Source organism: Erpetoichthys calabaricus, chromosome 1 (assembly GCF_900747795.2).
Source record: "Erpetoichthys calabaricus chromosome 1, fErpCal1.3, whole genome shotgun sequence".
In the NCBI taxonomy this organism is placed as follows: Eukaryota; Metazoa; Chordata; class Cladistia; order Polypteriformes; family Polypteridae; genus Erpetoichthys; species Erpetoichthys calabaricus.
Window position 1 is genome coordinate 117,756,186 of NC_041394.2, and position 22,302 is coordinate 117,778,487.

The window sequence follows — 22,302 nt, forward strand, 5'->3', positions numbered from 1 at the left end:
GCAGGAAACAAACCCCGGGCAGGGTGCCAGCCCACCTCAGACAGAATGATTAAATTTCAGAAAAGCTTAAGAAATTGTATTTTGTGCACAGCAACCTCAGGAGGTTTTCAGTGCACAACACAGTCCACATGTGCAGATTGCTGAAGAGGAATGGCTTGCTATTGTTGCTGATGTAAAGCAAGAAGCATAATAGGTTGTTAATGTTAAAGTATTATTCACAGTCATGTAATAATTATGATTTTATATACAATATTAGTAAATTTTAAGGTGTTTTAAGTATTATATTAGCAATCCATGTAAAAGGCTTGCTATCAACTACATAATATCTCTGAGGTCCATGATACTATCTCCTTTGCTGACTAGGAGAAACCTTTATGTTCTTTTGTGTCACTGACTGGTTTACTCTGATGCCCTGTTACTGACTTACCCAAGAACAATTGAAAATTTGCAGAGTGCTGCCAGAAGAATCCTTAAATGTAAAAGAATGGACCAGCACTTAAATATGCATAGTTTAGTATTGAATTTACAATTCTTTTATCAATTTGTAAACATCAGCATGGTCTTGCTTCACTTTATCTCAGCGATATGATTATTGGATGTGTTCCAACCAGATCACTCAAGGCATCCAACATCAATTTCCTGGTTATTTACTGGATACTTCCCTGAAGAGTGAGGACATAGCCTTTCACAAATTTGCTGAAAACCAGAAAACTAGCAATACACTTAGCTCATTTAAAACAAAGTTAAAGCTTATATATACTCAACAAAGAGGCCCCTTAAATTTACTTCTTAATCCTTCACACATTAGGTGTACCACTTGAAGCCATTCATGAGCTTGCAGACAATGGTGTGGTTTGGCTAGCTGCAGAAATGATGGTTGATGTTCTATTCAAGTCTATCTGCCCTTGACAAGAAAAGTATAGTAAGCGGTTCAATTTCCAAAATGGTTTCTGCTTGATTTTGGGAGATCTTTTGCTGGCATAAGCTGTTTATTGAATGTTGGCAGGTGGCTCTCTTCGTATCAACCACACAAGAATGAATCTCTGGAGGTAAATTATGTTTTAGAGAGGAAATTCAGTGACAGTGTAAAACTTGATTTTGTGGTTTTCAGGAACCATGCTGGCTTGATTTTATAGAGATACTCACACTTGTTCACATTTTGTATCACAGAGGGTGTAATCTTTGGAAACTTACTATTTTAGCATTGTAGAATACACCTTTCAAGCAAGGTGCAGAACTGAGGTCCTCCTAGTACAAATGTATTGCTTAATTAAAACCAAATTTGTTCCCTGGCTCTTTAGTGTCAATTTCTCTGCCTTTCTTTTGCCTCACCACATTCAAAATTCACAGCAGATTATTCTGCTTTACAGAGATGTGTGCTTTAGTTAATCATATGGCTGCAGCAGCTCAGCCTCCACTTGCAAAAGGTGATTTACTGCATATATGCAACAACCTTCTAGTAAACAACTAGAATGTTTCCTCATATTTGTATTTTTATCTTTGCAGGGCAAACTGAAAATTTCCACAAAGCCTTTGACACCAGTTCCCTGACACTGGACAAGTTACCTTTGGCTGTTTATGCAGGACTCTATGCCTACGCAGGATGGTTAGTCCCCTTCTGTTTCTGTCTCTTGCTTATTTCTATTTAGCAAATCTGGAATGTGTAGGTTGCAGGTTTAATATAAGAATCTTTAGGATCTCTTGTGAAAAGAAAAATCCTTCCCAAATGATTTTTTCTTCATTCAGTATAAAGTTATCAGCAGGGTTTCATGTAATTCAGGTATATTTTTTACTTTTGCATCAAAGGAAAGCAATTCTTGATAATAAAGAGAGCAATGAATGCCATCATTCCGCTAATGGCACCTTTTCACTCACTTTCCACTGCTCACACCATCACTAGATTTACAATGTAAAATATAATTGAACATGAGTAAAGACATGTGAGTGGAAAGAACATTTTGAAAAAATTAAGGAATATAGGCACTAGGAAATGTTGATAAGTTAACTGGTAATACCAACTGAATAAAGTTTAGAAGTGTGAAATTATGTGAAATTAGGGCTGCAAAATGAAAATTTGAATGGATAATAAGTTAATCGTGGATAAGAACATTGTCTGTGAAATAGAATGGCAGACATCACTGATGAGACAAAAACAACAACAACCTCAAATAAAAGTCGGAAGCGGGTAAGGAAAAAGAATTGAAAATACCGGAGTCCCTTCCTTACCACCAGTTAAGGGAGACATGCCAGAAAACTATCAGAAGTGTCAAGGTGACAAGAGTTTCAACACAACACAATGAGAATTCAGTTAGAATGAATTATGAGGTCAATAATAAGAAGACATTTAATGAAGAAGAAGTATAAGTTACAAAGTCTTAGAGGTATAAATGATACAGTGGTGTTCAAAAAAGAATATACAGTGGAACCTCGGTTTGCGAACATAATTCGTTCCGAAAACGTGCTCGCAATGCAAAGCACTCATATATCAAAGTGAATTTCCCCATTAGAAATAATGGAAACTCAGATGATTCATTCCACAACCCAAAACTATTCATATAAAAATGATTAATACAAAATATAAAGTAAAAATACATAAAACAAATTAACCTGCACTTTACCTTTGAAAAGAATCATGGCAGGTGTGAGTTTCTAAACTCTTGTGGGATTCCACCCAACGGGACAACACGCGGAAGAGCATCCCAAAGCAATCGCAGTTTCCCAGCACTGTAGTAGTTCGCCGTAAAAGCGAATCCAAAAAGATCGCGGACATGCTATAAGCGCCTACCGTCAATGGGTGATACAAGGAACAAGGAGCCATATAAATGCACAGGGCACAGTACTACTTGGCCACGACCCTGCCTGACTGCTGCATCTGTGTATAGGAAAGTGGCAGATCCCGCTACAATAAATAACCGCACTGTTGCTGTTTCAAGCTGAATAAAGCTGGTGGTGCAAGACGGGGACACGCACGTCACAGCACACACACACACACACACACACACACACACACACACACACAGTCACAATGCTGTAGTAAACAGTATAAGCTCGTACGGATGTTGACTATATGAGTGAAGCACGCCGACTCAGACGGAGAATAAGAGACGATTGCCCACAATCCCGCAGTGAGAGAGAGAGAGAGAGAGAGAGAGAGAGAGAAGAACCATCAGCTCAGTTGTGATTACATGACGCTCAGCAGACAAAGCATATACATACTACTTGTATTGCAAGACATCGCTCATTTATCAAGTCAAAATTTATTAAAAATTTTAGCTCGTCTTGCAAAACACTTGTAAACCAAGTTACTCGCAAACCGAGGTTCCACTGTATCATGTTACCAGATACCTAGCAGCATATTCAGTCCAAGAAATATAACCTTTGTTGTTTTCTTGTGATTGGAGTGACCTACTGAATGAATTGTTCTAATTATATGTTTTCCTATGTTCTTATTATAAGTGACGAATGTAGCCAAGCAGTATGTAAATGATCCAAGAATCAACATGTACAGTATCTTGCTCTCTTTAATCAACATTGACTGCAATGGCGCACGTACGGAAACAATCCACCAGGGGTGACATTGGAAACGGTGTGTTGACGGTAATGAGAAAATCTTAACAAGGACATTTTCAAAGTTCAAGACTCATGTTATTCCTTTGCACCCTTGCTCTACAATCATTCATGTATACATGTATAGGGTTATGCAGTAAATTTCATAAGGGTGCAGGGTTGTGGTTGACATGCCCCACTGTGTCTGGTCACGCTTGCACCTTAGTTCTGAATTTAATCTTGTACCTTACTATTGTAATGTAATACATTTTTCAAAATTAACAGAATTCTGCATTATTTCAACAGGTTTTATTTGAATTTTGTTACTGAAGAAGTCATCAATCCCAAAAGGTACTGAGACATTACCACATATATACAAACCTGATCTAAGGGGGAGATTGTAGTGAGAATATAAGCAGTAGAATATTGTTAACAAGTCGAGGTCCAAGGTAAAATAAATCATTTTGTCAAACAGGAGCAAGCACCTTAAAATTCATGGTAACTTAATTAGTAATAAATAGCAATGCAAAATGTGATTGAATTAGTCCTAACATGCATGCTCCTATTAAATCATGTGCTAGTCACACAATCACCCAATTTGCTTGGGAAGACTCACTGTTTTAGTTGGAACTGCATAACTGTTTTATGCAACATCTTTTATTGTGAACAACTGTTTACAGTTACTCAGAATTGTGAGTATAATTGTAATTTAGAGAAGTGAAGCTTTATGAATTCAAGGTGAACTCCTTTGTTGCATTGGTATGAGTGCCTGTATAACGTCATGTTGTTGCTGCTATTTTGTTTGAATAGACTCATGAACAACAGAGTAGCCAGCCCTTCAGGTATAAGCATATTAACTATGTAATTCTAATGTAACCAAATTCAGAATCAACTTTTTTAATACTGTGGTGTTAATGTTAAAAACTGGAGTTCCAAGTAAGCAAATTCAAGTTCACAACTACAAGGTAAGTACAGTTGCATTTTCTGGCATGTTGCAGTTTACTTTCTGAATCAGTCAGTCATTCTCCAACCCACTATATCCTAAGTACAGTGTCACTGGGGTCTGCTGGAGCCAATCCCAGCCAGCACAGGGCACAAGGCAGGAACAAACCCCGGGCAGGACGCCAGCCCACCGCAGGGCACACACACACTCACACACCAAGCACACATTAGAGACAATTTAGGATGGCCAATGCACCTAACCTGCATGTCTTTGGACTGTGGGAGGAAAATGGGAGCACCCGGAGAAAACCCACGCAGACACAAGGAGAACATGCAAACTCCACACAGGGAGGACCCGGGAAGCGAACCCAGGTCTCCTTACTGCAAGGCCTTTCTCAATCAACATTTTCAAAATTTTTCCCACACTGCATTTTCAGAACGGCCCTTTGCTGATGAGAATGTCACTGCCCTCTTGATAAAGCTAGGGCTACATTTGGATTCACAGTTTACGTGTATTTTGGCTCTGTTAATAATTCATAAATCCCTTATAGCTGGGACACAGCAGAAAAGGTGAGCTTGGTAAGTTGACACCTTACCAACAAGAGCTCCAAAAAAGGATTTTTTTTTCAGAGTGAGTAAAACAATAAAAAGGAAAAAATTGAAAAGTCCAAAGGATTACCTTAGACCAGGGGTGGGCAAACCTTTTGGCTCAGGGGCCACATTGACTTTTAAAATTTGACAGATGGGCCGGGCCAGCACTAGATGCATACATATCAAACATAAACATAAAAAAGGTATTACAGTGTTAATATTTACATTCACTTTTAGTGGGAACAGTGTTGTTGATCACCCTTTTTTGCCAGTGCATCGAAGTCTGGTGTTAGTTTTGTTGTGGCAATTCTCAGAACAGATCTGAGGTGTTCATCGCTCAGCTGGGATCTGTGGGGTGCTTTGTTGGTGTTCATCACACTAAAAGTCTGTTCACACACATACGTAGAGCCAAACAACACCAGCATCCTCTGTGCCATCTTCTGGATGTTTGGAAATTTGGCTGCGCTTAATGAAGCATAAAACTCATCCAGTTTAAGAGAGTTGAACTTCTCCTTTAAGACAGTGTCACATTGGAGATCAATCAGTTCCAACTGCAACTCCTGTGGCGCCGTTTCAGGGTCCTGTGTGAAGGGACATGAAACCAGCTGAAGTGACTTGTAAATTTTTCCAAAATCAGAGAACCGACAGCAGAATTCTCCATGCAGTTTCGTCCAGTGATTTCCTGTATTTTTTCACAAGTCGAGGGGCCTCTTTCAGCGTAGCCAGTGTGGGGAAATGAGCGAATGAGTTGTTTGACATTTGCTTTGAGAATAAAGCTAGCTTGGTTTTGAAGGCTCTGACGTTTGTGTACATTTCATGCACAAACTGGTCTTTCCCTTGTAGCTTCATGTTCAGATCATTCATGTGTGTCAGTATGTCCACAGCAAAAGCTAAATCACAAAGCCAATCTGTGTCACTCAGCTCAGGAAAATTGTCAGCTTTCTCAAGTAGCTCCAAAAATGAGATAATCTCCTGTTTGAGCTCCCGCACTCGTCGACACACTTTCCCCAAAATTAACCAGCGGACATTGGAGTGGTAAAGCAAGTCCTGGTGATCAGCTTCAATTTCTTCAAGAAACTTAATAAACTGACGATGCTGAAGTCCCCTCACTCGAATAAAGTTAACAAGTTTTACAACTGGCTTCACTACGTAGTCAAGCTGCAATATGGATTTACACAGTGCTTCCTGGTGGATTAGGCAGTGTAAGAAAATGACCTCCTGCTCAGGATTGTCCTCCTTCACCCTCTCCTGGAGTCTTTTGAGCAACCCAACGTTTTTTCCAGTCAGATTTGGCAATCCATCTGTGGTAATGTTGGCGAGTGTACTCCAAGGTAGCTTGTGCCTATTTATGACCCCCGACACGCTGTCATACAAGTCCTCTCCCCGCGTTTTCCTCTTTAGGGATTCCATGGCCAAAAACTCCTCCGTTATCTCAAAATTGTCATTAATCCCTCTGATAAAAATTTAAAGCTGAGCATTGTCCTTTATGTCATTACTTTCGTCCAGTGCCAAGGAATATAATATAAATGACTCAGCTTTTTTGTTTAACTTGCTAGCTAAGTCTTCTTCAATTAGCTCACCACGGTGAGTCACTGTCCTGCGTGATAAGCTAATTTTTTCAAATTTGTTCTTGCTCTCAGGACACAAGATACCTGCTGTCTCTACCATGCACTCTTTGAGAAACTCCCCTTCGGAGAAAGGCTTGCTGGTCTTTGCTAATTTGAATGCCAGCACATAACTTGCCTTCGTGCTTGATTCTTGGATGGCAGTTTGTCAGATAAAGGTGTTTTGCTGAGCCTGCAAACTAGCTGCTAGTAGCTGTCCGTTCTTGCGTTGACTGGTTGTTAGCATAATTAGCATGCTTGGTGGAAAAGTGACGGCTGATGTTGTATTCCTTCAAAACCGCAACGATTTCTTGGCAAATAAGACATACAGCCTTTGGCCGGACTTCAGTGAAAAAGTATTTAGTTGTCCATTCCTGATTAAACACTTGGCACTCACTGTCGACTTTTCTTTTCTTTGGCCCACTCATTGTTGCAGATGGGTTCAGAGCAGTAGCAGAGTAATAACAGAGAGTAACCAGGGCTCTGCAAAATCAAGTCAATGTATCACTGCGCCTAAAGCGCCACCTGGTGGAACACCAGGCATTACAGGACAAGGTCAAATGAATGCAGTCATAATTATGAAATGATTTGATTTGGGCAATTTTGTACCAATCTTTGGCGGGTCGGATTAAAAAGACCAACGGACCGGACGTGGCCCGCGGGCCGCAGTTTGCCCACCCCTGCCTTAGACACTACAAAAATCAAACTAAAAGAATTTCCAATCTAACAATCATTTAGCCCTTAATAAGCAGATAGGGAAAAAAATGCAGAAATTAACTGCATTTAAAAAAGAAAAAGGTATTATTCCTTAGCACACTAAAATCAAGAATAAACTATGAAAGGCTTAATGACTGTAACTCTGTTACTTTTTAGAGCAACAAACACCAATTCCCTTCTTCATCTCTCGGTCCCCAAAAATGAGGTTAGAGCAGACTCTTATACCCCACAAACTAACACTTGACCAATAAAATCTAGACAAATATTCCACTTCACTTCACAAGGTGACTTATTTCTTTCTCAAATATACAGGGTGAGTTAAACTTATGTTAACATTTGAATGGCAGAAACAATTTATTCACAAAACATAACATGATTTACAGGACTGTCTCAACCTGTTCACCATCATGTTCAACACATGTACCATATGTGGCACATAAATTGTCCACAAAAATTGTATGTAAGCATATACGCGTACATACCAGTAGCATTAGTGTTAACACAATTTTGACTCATCCTGTATAATGATAATAATACATAAGACAATCAAATCTTAAAATAATTGATGCCTAATACTTCATTCCACTCTATATTGCAAAATCAAGTGTGAGCTAAAGGCTCCCCTCCCAATTTCACGGTGACTTTTCCTAAGTCATTTTTCATTGGCATTGAGCATGGATTGTAATGAGTATCTTCCTCTGCTGCAATTATTTAAAGGATGACCCTTGCCCACAAACATACTCAATGACTGTGAAAAAATAATGAACTGAGTAAACCACGCTCAGCTGATCGAGGGGTGAATGTAATCTTAATCATTATAGTAATAGAATTGTACATACAGTATCATTTAGCATGGGTAAAGGAAAATGTTTTCTTAGTTAACACAGCATGAAACTAAACGTAGGCCTGCATATATACTCTGCTATCCACACTTAAGCTAAATCTGAAGTTAACAATAAATAAGTAAATTAATCCAGCTTTACAAAATGTGGTGTGTTTCGCCACACCACTTCTTATTTTGTTCCTTTCTATTTTCCATCAGCAATTTTAACCTCTTTAAATTCTTCTCAGTATATAAAAACCCTGATTAATTAAATGTAATGTTATTAATGTTCATTCCACTTATAACACCAGTGTGTGTGCTTTGCACTAATTGAAGACAGAACACATTACAGTGCCCACAGATCATAATTGCTCCTTTCTTGTGCCTCATCGCTACCAAGACAGATCTGTGTACTGGAGTATGAAATTGCTTTGATGCATGGAAAAATTATCTTTATCATTAACTTAAGACCTGAAAAAAGGCACAGGTTCAATATTTAAGGTTTCCATGCAGTTAAGTCGTTGAGTTTGCTTGTTATTGTTGGTTTTCTCTCATTTGTCTCAATAATTTTCACAGTCATTTTTTATAAATGATAAATAATAAGCATTTCTTGATTTTCTTTCTTTTAGAAACATCCCTCTTTCGATTATATTGTCCATGGTAACAGTGACGATTGCTTATCTGCTGATGAACATTTCATACTACACAGTGATGACTTCTCAAGATGTTTTGGAATCAAATGCTGTGGCAGTGGTTTGTGAATTTAATTTTTAATATACAGTTAGGTCCATAAATATTTGGACAGAGACAACTTTTTTCTAATTTTGGTTCTGTACATTACCACAATGAATTTTAAATGAAACAACTGATACAGTTGAAGTGCAGACTTTCAGCTTTAATTCAGTGGGGTGAACAAAACGATTGCATAAAAATGTGAGGCAACTAAAGCATTTTTTTAACACAATCCCTTCATTTCAGGGGCTCAAAAGTAATTGGACAAATTAAATAACTGGAAATAAAATGTTCATTTCTAATACTTGGTTGAAAACCCTTTGCTGGCAATGACAGCCTGAAGTCTTGAACTCATGGACATCACCAGATGCTGGGTTTCCTCCTTTTTAATGCTCTGCCAGGTCTTTACTGCAGCGGCTTTCAGTTGCTGTTTGTTTGTGGGCCTTTCTGTCCAAAGTTTAGTCTTCAACAAGTGAAATGCATGCTCAATTGGGTTAAGATCAGGTGACTGACTTCGCCATTCAAGAATTTTCCACTTCATTGCTTTAATAAACTCCTGGGTTGCTTTGGCTGTATGTTTGGGTCATTGTCCATCTGTATCCTGAAACGCCGCCCAATCAATTTGACTGCAATTAGCAGGATTTGAGCAGACAGTATGTCTCTGAACACCTCAGAATTCATTCTGCTGCTTCTGTCCTGTGTCACATCGTCAATAAACACTAGTGTCCCAGTGCCACTGGCAGCCATGCACGCCCAAACCACCATGTTTTACAGATGATGTGGTATGCTTTAGATAATGAGCTGTTCCACGCCTTCTCCATACTTTTTTCTTGCCATCATTCTGGTAGAGGTTGATCTTGGTTTCATCTGACAAAGAATGTTTTTCCAGAACTGTGCTGGCTTTTTTAGATGTTCTTTAGCAAAGTCCAATCTAGCCTTTCTATTCTTGAGGCTTATGAGTGGCTTGCACCTTGCAGTGCACCCTCTGTATTTACTTTCATGCAGTCTTCTCTTTATGGTAGACTTGGATATCGATACGCCTACCCCCTGGAGAGTGTTGTTCACTTGGTTGGCTGTTGTGAAGGGGTTTCTCTTCACCATGGAAATGATTCTGCGATCATCTACCACTGTTGTCTTCTGTGGATGTCCAGGTCTTTTTGCGTTGCTGATTTCACCAGTGCTTGCTTTCTTTCTCAGGATGTACCAAACTGTAGAAGCCACTCGTAATAGTTGCAGCAATTTTCGAATGGGGTTTTTTCTGTTTTCGCAGCTTAAGGATGGCTTCTTTCACCTGCATGGAGAACTCCTTTGACCGTATGTTGTCTGTTTACAGCAAAATCTTTCACATGCAAGCACCACAACCTCAAATCAACTCCATGCCTTTTATCTGCTTAATTGATAATGACATAACGACGGACTTGCCCCCACCTGCCCATGAAATAGCCTTTGAGTCAATTGTCCAATTACTTTTGAGCCCCTGAAATTAAGGGATTGTGTTAAAAAAATGCTTTAGTTGCCTCACATTTTTATGCAATCGTTTTGTTCACCCCACTGAATTAAAACTGAAAGTCTGCACTTCCACTGCATCTGAGTTGTTTCACTTAAAATTCATTGTGGTAATGTACAGAACCAAAATTAGAAAAAGTTGTCTCTGTCCAAATATTTATGGACCTAACTGTATATGAATGGGTAGATAATTTTGAATATGTTTAAAAGATTTGAATGGTGGCACAGTGATTAACACCTCTGCATCACACTAGGAGACATGATTTGAATCCTAGTATGTAATATGCGGTTTTTTTCTTCTTGTGTCTGTTTAGGTATTTTTTGTGGCTCTATCACATTCCAGATTAACTGATCAGTCTAAATCAGCATAGCGTGACTGACAGTTCATATGTGTATGAGGGTGCTCTGTGAAGCACTAGTACCTGTCAGTTCTGCTGGAATGAGCTCTGTGTTTTTCCATAACTCTGAATTTTAATGAGGCAGGCTCAGTAAATGAATGGAGGAATACAGTTATAGAATATCTTTACCAAATGACTACAGGAAATTTCCCAAAGATAAAAATTGGAATGAAAATAATTCACATGAATTGATGTTATTTTTTTAAATAAATTCCTTATACTCAATTATCACTAGCTGTAGCGAAGTCTTTTCCTGATAAAGAAGCCCAATATTTTACACTTTGTTACTGACACTGTTGAGCTTGCATTGCTCCACTAACGTGTTAATTTCCACACTACTCTGATGTACCTTTGTTACAAGAACTTTATGAATTTTCTGAAGTAAAAATGTGAAAAGCAGATGGTAGCCACATGTTCAGGCCAAATGTTGCTTACTAAACTTTTGGTCTGTTATCTGCCTGCAGTTCATCACTCAGGCCTAATTATTTTCAGATTCCGATGCCAACAGTGAAAAAGTCTGATGACCTCATGCCTGCTTTCCAAAAGTTTGATTGTTTAATGCTAACTCATCTACTGTAGATATCTTTATCCTGTTTGAAAGATCTTCATGCTGGATGTTTATGCTCAAATGTCCTACACTAAAAAAAAACAAATGTACCATAATTAGCACTAAGCATATATCAGATTTGATCCTTAGACATAAAAACAATGGAGAAAACTTGCAAAAAGAAATATACAACTTGTTAAAACTTTGCTGACTTTGTTTTAAGATGTCATCAGGACCTTTAATGAAAAGATTACTCCAACCAGACTAGGCACAGATGTTTGACCAAAATATATTTTTGTGAATTACGAGGGATGTTCAAAAGTTTCCGCACTTTTATTTTAACTCTATTTATTAAGAATTTCAAAAACAAATTACATCACTTTTCTACATAGTCACCTTCGTTTGCGATGCAGTTTTCCCAGCGTCATACCAACTTTTTAATGACCAATTACTACTCCTCCCACCTTCAACAATTCCAATGAAAATATGAAAGTGCTGAAACTTTTTGAACGTCCCTCGTAATTACATTGCTTTAAGAAGATCATGGGTGCTTTCCAGAATCATTGGGTTAAACTTTCTTTCTAGATTTGTTTTTGTCAAATATTATGGAGTAGAATTTGGGAAGAATTGATGTGGGTCATTAAATAAATGTTGCATAAGCAGACCAATACGTGGGAATGAGTTTTCTCTATCAGAAATGTATAAACAGTTTACCATGGGTAATAAATTAAAGTTTCCTATTGTGAAAAGACTGAACGTTTGCTACTTAATGTTAAATTGTTTCGATAATAGAGAATGTGCTATGTTAGAGCAAATATTTTACGATTTACTTCTCAAAAGGATCAGCTAAAATCTTTAAAATCTTCCAATACTCTAAGAAAGTGAAACAATAATAATAATTAAGTTTAATATAAATTAAAACTTTCCAAAACAGATAATCTAATAAATTAAAGTATTTATTAGATTAGAGCCTAAAACCTTGACAAAATGTATGATCCTACCTTGTTTTATAGCAGTATAATGACAGCCATATTAACTTTTGAATTTAGGATGACCAGATGAGGTTGCCTCTTTGATCATGCCAAAATAGGGTTACTGATAAAAGCTTTTAAAAGAAGACAATTAACTCTGATGGAGTCCCCATCCAAACCTGGAGTCTTTCATGCAGACATGGAATTCAAGGTCTCTTTGAGCTCAGCTAATGTGATAGGGCTAGCCAACTGTGCTGTCTTTGTCTTTTATGTAAACCGCATGTTTTGTGTCATCTTTCTGACTGGGTGTCATCTTTTAACTTTTGTTTAAAAGGAGATGGAATGACTGAGGGAGTGCAGACAAATGTCAAATCATATGCAATAAGTCAAAACCCAAATTAAAGTGTTTATCACAAATCTAACACACTAGGCATCTGCCTTGGCAAGTATTATATAAACCTAAAATTCAGGACAGTGGTTAAAATAGGAATCAGTTCATCACTTTTAGAAGTATATCTAACTTGTGCCTCTCTCTTTCAGTTTTACTCTTTCAGACCAGATTCTTGCTATGGTACTCTGTATCTAGGACATGGTGTGATCATTTCTTGACTATTTTAGAGCTTTTCATTGGTTTTATTCTTTCCTTTTTGTTTTGACTTAAGTAGTGTTGTTACATTTAATTATGTTTATTTACTGTAGTTTTGAGCATACACTTTATTAGTTTTTTTATATAGCAAAAGGATGGACTATGCATTACTGGTAATAGAGCTGGTGGGTGTCACTAGATGGATAGATACTTTACTAATCCCAAGGGGAAATTCACATTCAGTACATATTAATTGTACAATCAATTTCATCACAATCAGTCACTATCAGTATTTCAGTACTATTACTATTCCATTTTTGCAAATAGGTTGTTTTCCTCTTAATTCTTAACAGTATCTCCTAAGATATTTAATCATTTTCTCAGTTTTTGACTAATTGATTTCTTTATTTTAAATAATAATTTTAATACAAGGATAAGTGTCCTGTGGAATCTCTTTGTCTGTCCAGTTGTTATGTCTCTGTCAATCCAACAGATGGCATATCACAAACATTTGCTTTATTATATAAACATTCCAACAGATGCCGCCATAGCAAACATTAACACTGCTTTTGCGAACCCCAAATACCAAATAGCATACAACAGAATCATTGTTACCTACAATTATTTTGGGATACCCCATCTTTTGGAATGCCAAATGAAATGCATTTTATTACATGCTGCATTCAATAGATAGATAGATAGATAGATAGATAATGTTTACCCCCCCCCCTCAACCCCAATCGGGTGACTGCAAATATTAGTACACTGGACCTCTATGCTGATAATTTAGATTTCAACCTGTCGCATATTGTGTAGCACAGCTATTACGGTACTATACAATAGTTATATACCTATTGTAACTTAAACATATATATATTTACTGAAACAAATAATTGCAGTGAAAATATTCATATTTTTCTGCTCATTCCTTTACCAGATTGGTAATTAAACTGTGATTTAGAATTTAGGTCTTATTAAAAAAAAAAAAAGTGGACAATCTGACTTGTTTCAGTAGTGAAGGCATAAGGAAGATATGTAATTACTTTTAACAGTGACCATGTTAGAACCCACACAGTCCTATTTAAAAAAAAAAGCTATTGCAATATGTAAAAGGAAGAACTTATTCCTGGATGTTTTCGTCTTGACCTGGAGAGTAGAAATAGAATAAAAAGGTCCTTTATATATGGAAAAAAGATTGACTTAGGAGCTGAGAAATCATTAACTAAGATGGCACCATGATCAAAAAAATAAATTACATTAGAAAAAATTCCAAAGCAATATTTATTACCCCAGCTAAATAGCAGTGAAGAGATGGCCATCTACAGTATTTATACCTTGTTTAATGCTTTCCATTATATTGCAGGAATATAAATTTAAATAGATGTTAAAATCTGCCGGTGGGTTGGCACCCTGCCTGGGATAGGTTCCCTGCCCTTGTGCCCTGTGTTGGCTGGGATTGGCTCCAGCAGACCCCCGTGACCCTATGTTCGGATTCAGCAGGTTGGAAATGGATGGATGGATGGATAGATGTTAAAATTTTCCTCTTCACCTTTAATTCCTAGATATCTGAATTCTTCTGAGACGATCAGCAAAAAAATGGTTTATTTAGCTCACTGGGAAGCATATGCTCTTGTTTAAACTAATTTTAACAAAGAGATACTGTGAAATTTCATCCAATATATTCAGTACAAGGAGCAATGAAGAACCTAGGCCCTTGGTGAAGAGCTTACCTTGTCATTTTTAGGTTTGTAGGGGTCATCGTTGTCATAGTGTTACAGAGTACAGTGAAAAATTTTTACTTGTATGTGCTGATCAACATGCAATACAACCACACTCTCCCAGCGTCATGAGTACTGAATTATAACTAACTTACTGTACATCGACACTTCTGTCTTCCTCACCAGAAAAATCACAGAACATATTTGTCACTTAATAGAATATGAAAATATGTCTATTATTGTCATTGGTTAATTTATTAATTAAAGGGAAATGATGGTGCAATACTTATTAAAAGTGTTCTAATTTAAAATAGTCAATATTTGTAGTACTTATATGAAGACAGACTCCTTGGGCTAAAATATAGTCATTTCCAACCAATTACGTGCATTAGGTATACAGTATATCCAAATTTGTATGTTGCAGAGAAGAATTACAGTATCTCAACTGCACAGATTAACTTGACAGAACAATATTAAGAGGTCTTAGCTATGCCTTATGGAAAATACCCATGATATTTGGAAAATCAACTGCATGGTAGTTTGAATCCTGTTTGGTCACACACCTAAACATTGTGTAATCTGTTGTTTTTGAAGGTTTAGGTCATACAACAAAAAAAAATGAAGTCAGTAAAGTTTTAAAAAGGTTTCATTGCCTTTTTCCAGGTTCTGCATTATGCTGCCTGGATCAAAACCCATAGCATGTCAGTTACCTTCCTCACAGAGTTACAGCATAGGTTGCTTTTAGACCCACATCTGAGCATCCATAGTCTACTAAGAAGAAAATCTCAGAAGCTGGCAAGAAGACATATAAAGTTACAGCTAAGTGTCCTGGAAGGTAAGCAGGGATGTGAATGTTTGAACCTAGCAACTGTGTATTGGGATAGATGGAAAGACAGAAGAATTGAACATATTAACAACAAGGGAATTGCAGGCAGTTACAACATGGAGGATGCAACATAGCTTGTTAGGGGAAACAGGAAAGAAAGAAATCATCAGATTGTCAAGATGGAAAGACTGTAATGGTGCTAAAGTCCGTAGTATATAATTATAAATCATGGACGCATGGGTGTTTGCTTAGAGGAGTGGCACCAGAGATAACTTCCTCAAGAATTTTCCACATTGCTGGTAATTAATGATAGTTCAGTCATGTTTGACATTTGCTCTTCTGAAAATTCAGACAATAATTTTCTCTTAATCCCATCACTTTATTTCATGATTAACTACCTGGCCCATAATGTTTTTCAGATTAACACCCACTAATTTTTTTACAGATGAGCTAATTTCATTAATGGTCTCCTCCTTTTACTCTGTATCACTCACTTTTTCAAGAAGTGTCTTATCATAATTAGTAATTACACTTACACTTTTCAAATTCTTATAGCATACCTGATATTGTATGTAATAATGTTATATGAGTTATACAGTGAGTATATATATTCTTTTTCAGACTTTTGCTGACAGGGCACTCCAAGGTTTCTCCTCTATCATTCCCATCCTTGTCGCTATGTCCTGTTTGGGAGCTCTGATGGGAGGCTACTTTGCTGGTCCCAGGTAAAACAAATTCTAGTTTTCAAAGTATATTTTTTTGCTAGATGATGGAGTAATAAAATGAGTGGGCACGTTTCAGGAAACAAATTAGTAATTCACATTTATGCTTATTGCTTATTTAAGCAATAACATAGAAACCTATCTGCTTGTTAAAACAGTGGTAGCTGCTTGAAGGGGTATTTGCAAAATAAAGCTGTGAAATGTTACATTTAAGGGGTTCTTTGACTTTTAGTCAAAGGCGTATGATTTCTAGTTCCCTCAATATGATTAAATAGGTTATATAAATGTCAAATGGATTTTATACAGCAGTGTTATGTAGAGTTCTTTAAAATTACCCTCAGAGGCAACAAAACTGCCCTTTACAAATGAAATTATGGAAAAGCAAAATTTTAGACAGCTACAAATTAAAGTGAAAGAGCAGAAGAATAGCTTCCTGTTAGTGTGTGTGCTTGAGTGGACCCTGCAATGGAGCTATCACAATTTCATCCTAGGCTGAAGTATGTTTTCTTTTTATCTGAATTTTTACCTACTTATGCTTTTGTTTTCTCTACATATATTTGTTTAGGTTCTATGTTATTTATTTCTTTTTGTTGTGTACTTTGTGCACTATATATTGAATCGAGGGGGGCAGAGCCACCTGACACTGCAGCTGAGGACTGCATCCGGCACTTTTTAAGGACCTGCTATCTCTTGGCTTACTAGCTTTCTACTAAGTGCCTGTTTTTGGACTCTTTACTTTGGAGTTTGGAGTTTGTGTCTATTTTTTAGGCACCTCTCAGTATTTTGACTCTTCTGTTAATAAAAAATGTAAATATAAAATAATATTGGGCCAGAGGCTTCATTTGTTTCTGCCTTCCTTTCTAACTTTGTTTTTTTTATATTAAAGCCTTTTGGCTCTTCTTGTTAAGTCTATGTAGGTAGCTAGCCTATTTCTTGAGTTAGGGGGAAAGTCTCATTTTGTGGTAAGGCCTCACTGAAACTTGCAGCTTCAATACTTTACCATTTTAGCCTAGATAGCCTGGGTCTTGAATTGGGGGAACCAAGTAGAAGTTTAATGGTAAGAGAACCCTATATCTGTGGTTGCATCTGATGTGGCCAGGACTGGTGTAGTCTCCTGTGATTGTGAATTACAAAAAGCAGATCTGAGAATAGTTTGACATCATTTAAAAAGTTCCTGGAGATATTTGGGCAACTTAACTATGAGGTATTGACACAGGCTTGAGTAACTCAGTGGTTGCCTCTTGTTTATCAAACTTCTTATGTTCTGAACAATATGAACTGCTTCTGATAAGAGTAGTCTATGCTAAAATAAATGCTTACATCAATGATGTTTCTGTTCTTTTGGTAAATACTGTATTTGATTCCAAGGTTTGCAGGAACTGTAGTTAAAATTATATGTCCTACAGTATTTTAATTTATACATATAAGCTGTAAGAATGTCGGCATATTTTGATCTTGGTGTCTGTTCCGAGTTAAAGGAAGGAGTTCTGGAAAATAAATGGGGTGAAACCATTCACAAATGTATATGGCAGAAGGAAACAGTGAATATACTGTTCATAATTTGAGGAAGGTGTGGCTTTTACAAACAATATAATTTAAATAATAGAACAAATCATACATTCATTAAAATATCTACGTGTTAGTATTATATATTTGTAGAAGATGATAGCCCTTAATGCTTTAATGCATTCTAACCACCCCACGATTATAATTTGAGGTGTGATTATTTATTATTCAAAACTTCACAAGCTCATAATGGTTTCTTCTGAGCCATGTGGGTCTTTTTTGTTTCAAAAATCTTTCAAACATTTTTATTTCCACTCTTCACTCATTTGAATTTGCAGGATGCTGTTTTCTGGCTCCAGGGAAGAACAGTGGCCCGTTCTCTTCGCCATGATTCACATTCGAAGCACACTCCTCTGCCCGGCACTGCTTCTAATGGTAACTCTAACAAAGTTATGATAATTTTTCCAGCAGACTTACATATAAGGATGATTTCATTTGTAGTTTCTGTTTGTGCATTGTCTTATGTTATATGATGATGTTGTGATGTAGTATTAATGATCTCAATCACTTCCACACAGTACCCCATGGTGGTCTTCATGATTTTGGCTGGTGAACTCTTTGGACTTGTAAATTTTTACAGCTTTTCTCGATGGTTGTTTATTGGCCTGACTACTATGGGCCTCATGGTTCATCGATATCGAAATCCCAATCTTCCACGTCCTTTTAAGGTACTTTCTTTTATTATTCACTCCGTATTATTTCCTCTCTCATCAAATATTTAACAAACAGAGAACATGTCAAGTCGGATACTCTTTTTTATCTTGGGTCCAGTTCTTTCAGTAATCAGGTCAATGCACTGACTAAACACTTGTGATGGTATGATTAGTAGTTAATGGGGGAAGAGATGTATTTTAACATTTTAAAAAATAAATTACACATGTTATTGAATGAATAGTTATTAATTTGCATTTTTTCATTTATTTTCCAAAAGACTGAATATTACAAATCCTCAATGTTAAGATAAAGTTTTTAAATATAACCTTGGAAGCATTTCTTTATTGTGGAGTAAAAATGTGTTGCATACAAAAATGTTCAGTTTTTAACAAGAAGAAAAGCTCTGTGCAGTGAAAGACTTAGAAGCACATCTTGCCACTCTGGTGGAAGGGGGATGTTACTTTAACAACACCCACCCTTCGTGCAAAGGATATGACAACAAAAGATATTTAACTTGACTGGTAAATATTTACACTTTTAGTAATATTTATAATCATCTGAAGGGGGCCAAAGTAATGAAACAGTCCTGACTCATTTGGCTGGCAAAGTCATCCTGTACCAGCTCAAAGAAGTGAGAGGATCTTTACCAGTGTTTCCCGCAAATAGAAAGTTTAATGGCAGGCCCGCCACTCCAAAAATGTCCACCACGGCAGCTAGTGCTACAACTGCCCTGGTCGCAAGGCAGATTAGTTGAGAAGAGTAACCTTAGATGTATGACTGTGCAGTTTTCATTTTCAAACAGAATCCTGCTGAAACTTTATTTCATTGTTTCATCTAACTTTCCTCTAATGACAACCATTCATCAGGATGTATTTTTTGTAAATTGTGCATGTTCAAGTAGGAGGACAAAAGACACTGTTACTTATTACTACAGCATTTTATTATCATTCAGCATGCTGCTGTGATGCCCTGGGTGCCCGCAGTCTTTTGGCATCTCCTGTCTCCCAGGATATTAATAGTTTTGAACCAAGATGGACTAGTACAATGAGGACCACAACAAATCATGGTTACAAAAAAGTGCTCAGTGCATTTTATGCCAAGAAAGTAAAAATGAAAAGTTCAGTTTTGCAGTTCCAATAAATATCTTTCAATAAATAGATCTTAAAAAACAGTGACATTGAGAATAAATAAATTTAAGAAATGTAAAATCTCTGGCAGCTATTATTCCTTCTTCACTAGCAAACTTCCTGTCCCATCTATGCCTGTTCAACAATAGGTCAACAGTTTCAAGACGCCAAGAGTACTGGTATTTTCAGCGCCCTTGTCCTCTGACAGTTTCTCGGAGCCTGTTGTACTCACTGCTGCCTCTGTCAGTGTCAACAATGACCCTGGAACCCTTGATCTCCCCCTGTTCTTGATGGCACTCCTCACTTGCTTTGACATGAAGACTTTCATCCAACTGGCACGCTCACACTTTGGTTTTCCTGCTGGCTTTTGAAAACGTTCAGTGCATTTACATCCACACACATAATCTAGTTAAGATGAATAACCTGGTTAACGCAGAAACCTTTACACAGGCAAGTAATCTTCTGGAGTTCTAAGTGAAACCTAAAATAAGCATGATGCCTGTAATTTTGTAATTTATAAATATGTTTAGTCAAGTTGATGGCTTAGTTATAAGTTTCTTTTGCCAGAATGCACGCAGCAAACTCTTTTCAGCTTGGCTGTGCAATTGAGCCCTGCAAAGGACCTGGTACACATGCTTCTTGCCTTATACCCAGTGCTGCTGGAATAGTAATAACGCAGGTATTTTGACTTCAGTAAAATCGACACTGAGTTTGGTTACTCATTACTTTAAAAAGTAATATACATAACGCATGTTACTTTTCACTTGTTACCCTACTACTCTCAAGTTTGTGTTGCGGAGTTTAGCTCTGTATATTCAGCTCATCAAAACAAATTTAGCAATTTCTGAAATACTGAGACAGATTATTTCATATAAGACAATGAATAATGCAATCGCCTGAACATTTTGCCTCTGGAAATGCATTTTTTAGACACTTCACAGACTACAAAATCCTTAATGGTAACACCAACTAAGGATTTATACGACCACATAATTGGATTATTCACGGTCAAATCTACTTCTATTATTCAAGATTCTCTAAGGCCAATGACCCAATGTCTCTGTTTGAAGTAAGGGTTTTCAAGGCATTTCTGAATAATTGGGTTATCAAAGCGCATGTAAATGATTTCTTTTCATTTCATTTTCTTTTTCTTGTTCTCTCCCTGAACTCCTTTATGCGGCAGTGTAGGCCCATGACTGCTGACACTGGGAACTGTTAATTCCACCATTAACCACTGCTTGCCAGCTTGCCCTTAAGACCTCACCTCACCTACACTACCAATCCAAGTCGCCACAGTCCTTCTATAAACTGCACCTGCAATTTTGCTACAGCATCGTGATGCACAGTGTCACAGGCACAAATGTTTTGGACTCATTAAAATAACAGTTAAAAAGTAAAACTTGGGGTTTCAAACATTGTCATGTGGATGTGGAATATGGAGCTGCATGTAGCATTATGACTACAATTTTAATGTGCTTTGTACCAGATAAAATTAAGGTAGTCATGCAATATGCCTCAGTAATTTAAGATTTGATTTCTAAGATGGGTAAACATCAGCAAAAAATACTTTTAGTGTGTGATAATTTGAAGTTGCAATTTAGCATTTCCCATGATACAGAAAAATGTGTCAGTGTATACATATTAATTAAATGTATATAATCTGTTTTTTTAATTTGTTCATTTGTATTGGACATACTTAAGTTGTTCTTTCATCTTTATTGATTCAGAAATGTATGTTTTAACTTATTTATCAATGTCCGGGCTGTCTTAACATATGGGCTGTGACAGATGGCCAGGACCATTACCCAGCCAGGAAGCTAGCTGGGTGGAAGGGTTGAGGGATAAAAAATGTTTGGGACATTATGACCCCCGAGATGCTAGAGGGCAGCCTCCCTGGGTTACCACAGAATACGCAGCTTATATCAGGACTTGTAGTTTGGGCCAGGGGGTGCTGCAGGGTCCTTGGAGGAACCTCTTCCACCACATCTGGAAGTGCAGCCAAAAGAAGAGAAAGAGAAACACCTGGAACACTTCTGGGTGCACTATAAAAGGAGCTGCCTCACCACCAATCAGGGAGACAGAATCGGGTGGTGGAGGACAAAGCTTGTGAGGAAGAGTGGAGGCAAAGAATAGAGAGACAGAGAGAGAGAGAGAGAAAGGACTGTGTTTATTTGTATTTGGTGCTTTGTACTGTGCTGTGTAGTGGGAAGCAAAAGAAAAGCACTTCCTCAATGAAGAATAAAAAAACATGCTGTGTTGAACTTGTGTCACAGCCTGTCTGTGTCAGGGTGCTGTATGCCCCCTGGTGGACCACAGGGCACAATTGGCACTGGCCAGGGGCCCCAGGAGCACAGGGGTCCATGATATTACTGTTGCCTGTGTATGTTTCTGTTTTGCTATGAAAACAGGGGGCCCAGTGCACTACTGTGCATGGCGGCCTATGATGCTGTTAAGACGGCCCTCATGAATGTCATTATTTTTTTATTATTAATGTTATTAAAAAACAATTAGGAAAGTTCAGTCTTTGTGTTTAAGAAAATGGTCATATGATGAAAACAATGAAGATTTTCAAGAGAAAAAAGACTTCTGTGGGAAACACTGATCTTTATTTTCTGGCTTGATGCAAGCTGCACATACAACCGACAGCAGTTGTCCTTGGGTTAACTCCAGACTGCTGCCAGTAGGTCCCGTAAGTCAATTATAGTTTCGTTAACTAACATTAAGAA

At 37.4% G+C, this 22,302-nt stretch overlaps 1 protein-coding gene across 1 annotated transcript in view; it reads left to right on the forward strand.

The window, feature by feature from the left end:
* The window catches only part of LOC114654883 (cystine/glutamate transporter-like), a 49,148-nt gene that overhangs the window by 14,960 nt on the left and 11,886 nt on the right, over nt 1-22,302 (forward strand). Inside the window, exons 5-10 of the mRNA XM_028805725.2 lie at nt 1,507-1,606; nt 3,853-3,897; nt 8,853-8,976; nt 16,129-16,232; nt 18,074-18,170; nt 18,314-18,463. Coding sequence (XP_028661558.2) covers nt 1,507-1,606; nt 3,853-3,897; nt 8,853-8,976; nt 16,129-16,232; nt 18,074-18,170; nt 18,314-18,463 — 620 coding nt within the window. The remainder of the gene's footprint in view (nt 1-1,506; nt 1,607-3,852; nt 3,898-8,852; nt 8,977-16,128; nt 16,233-18,073; nt 18,171-18,313; nt 18,464-22,302) is intronic.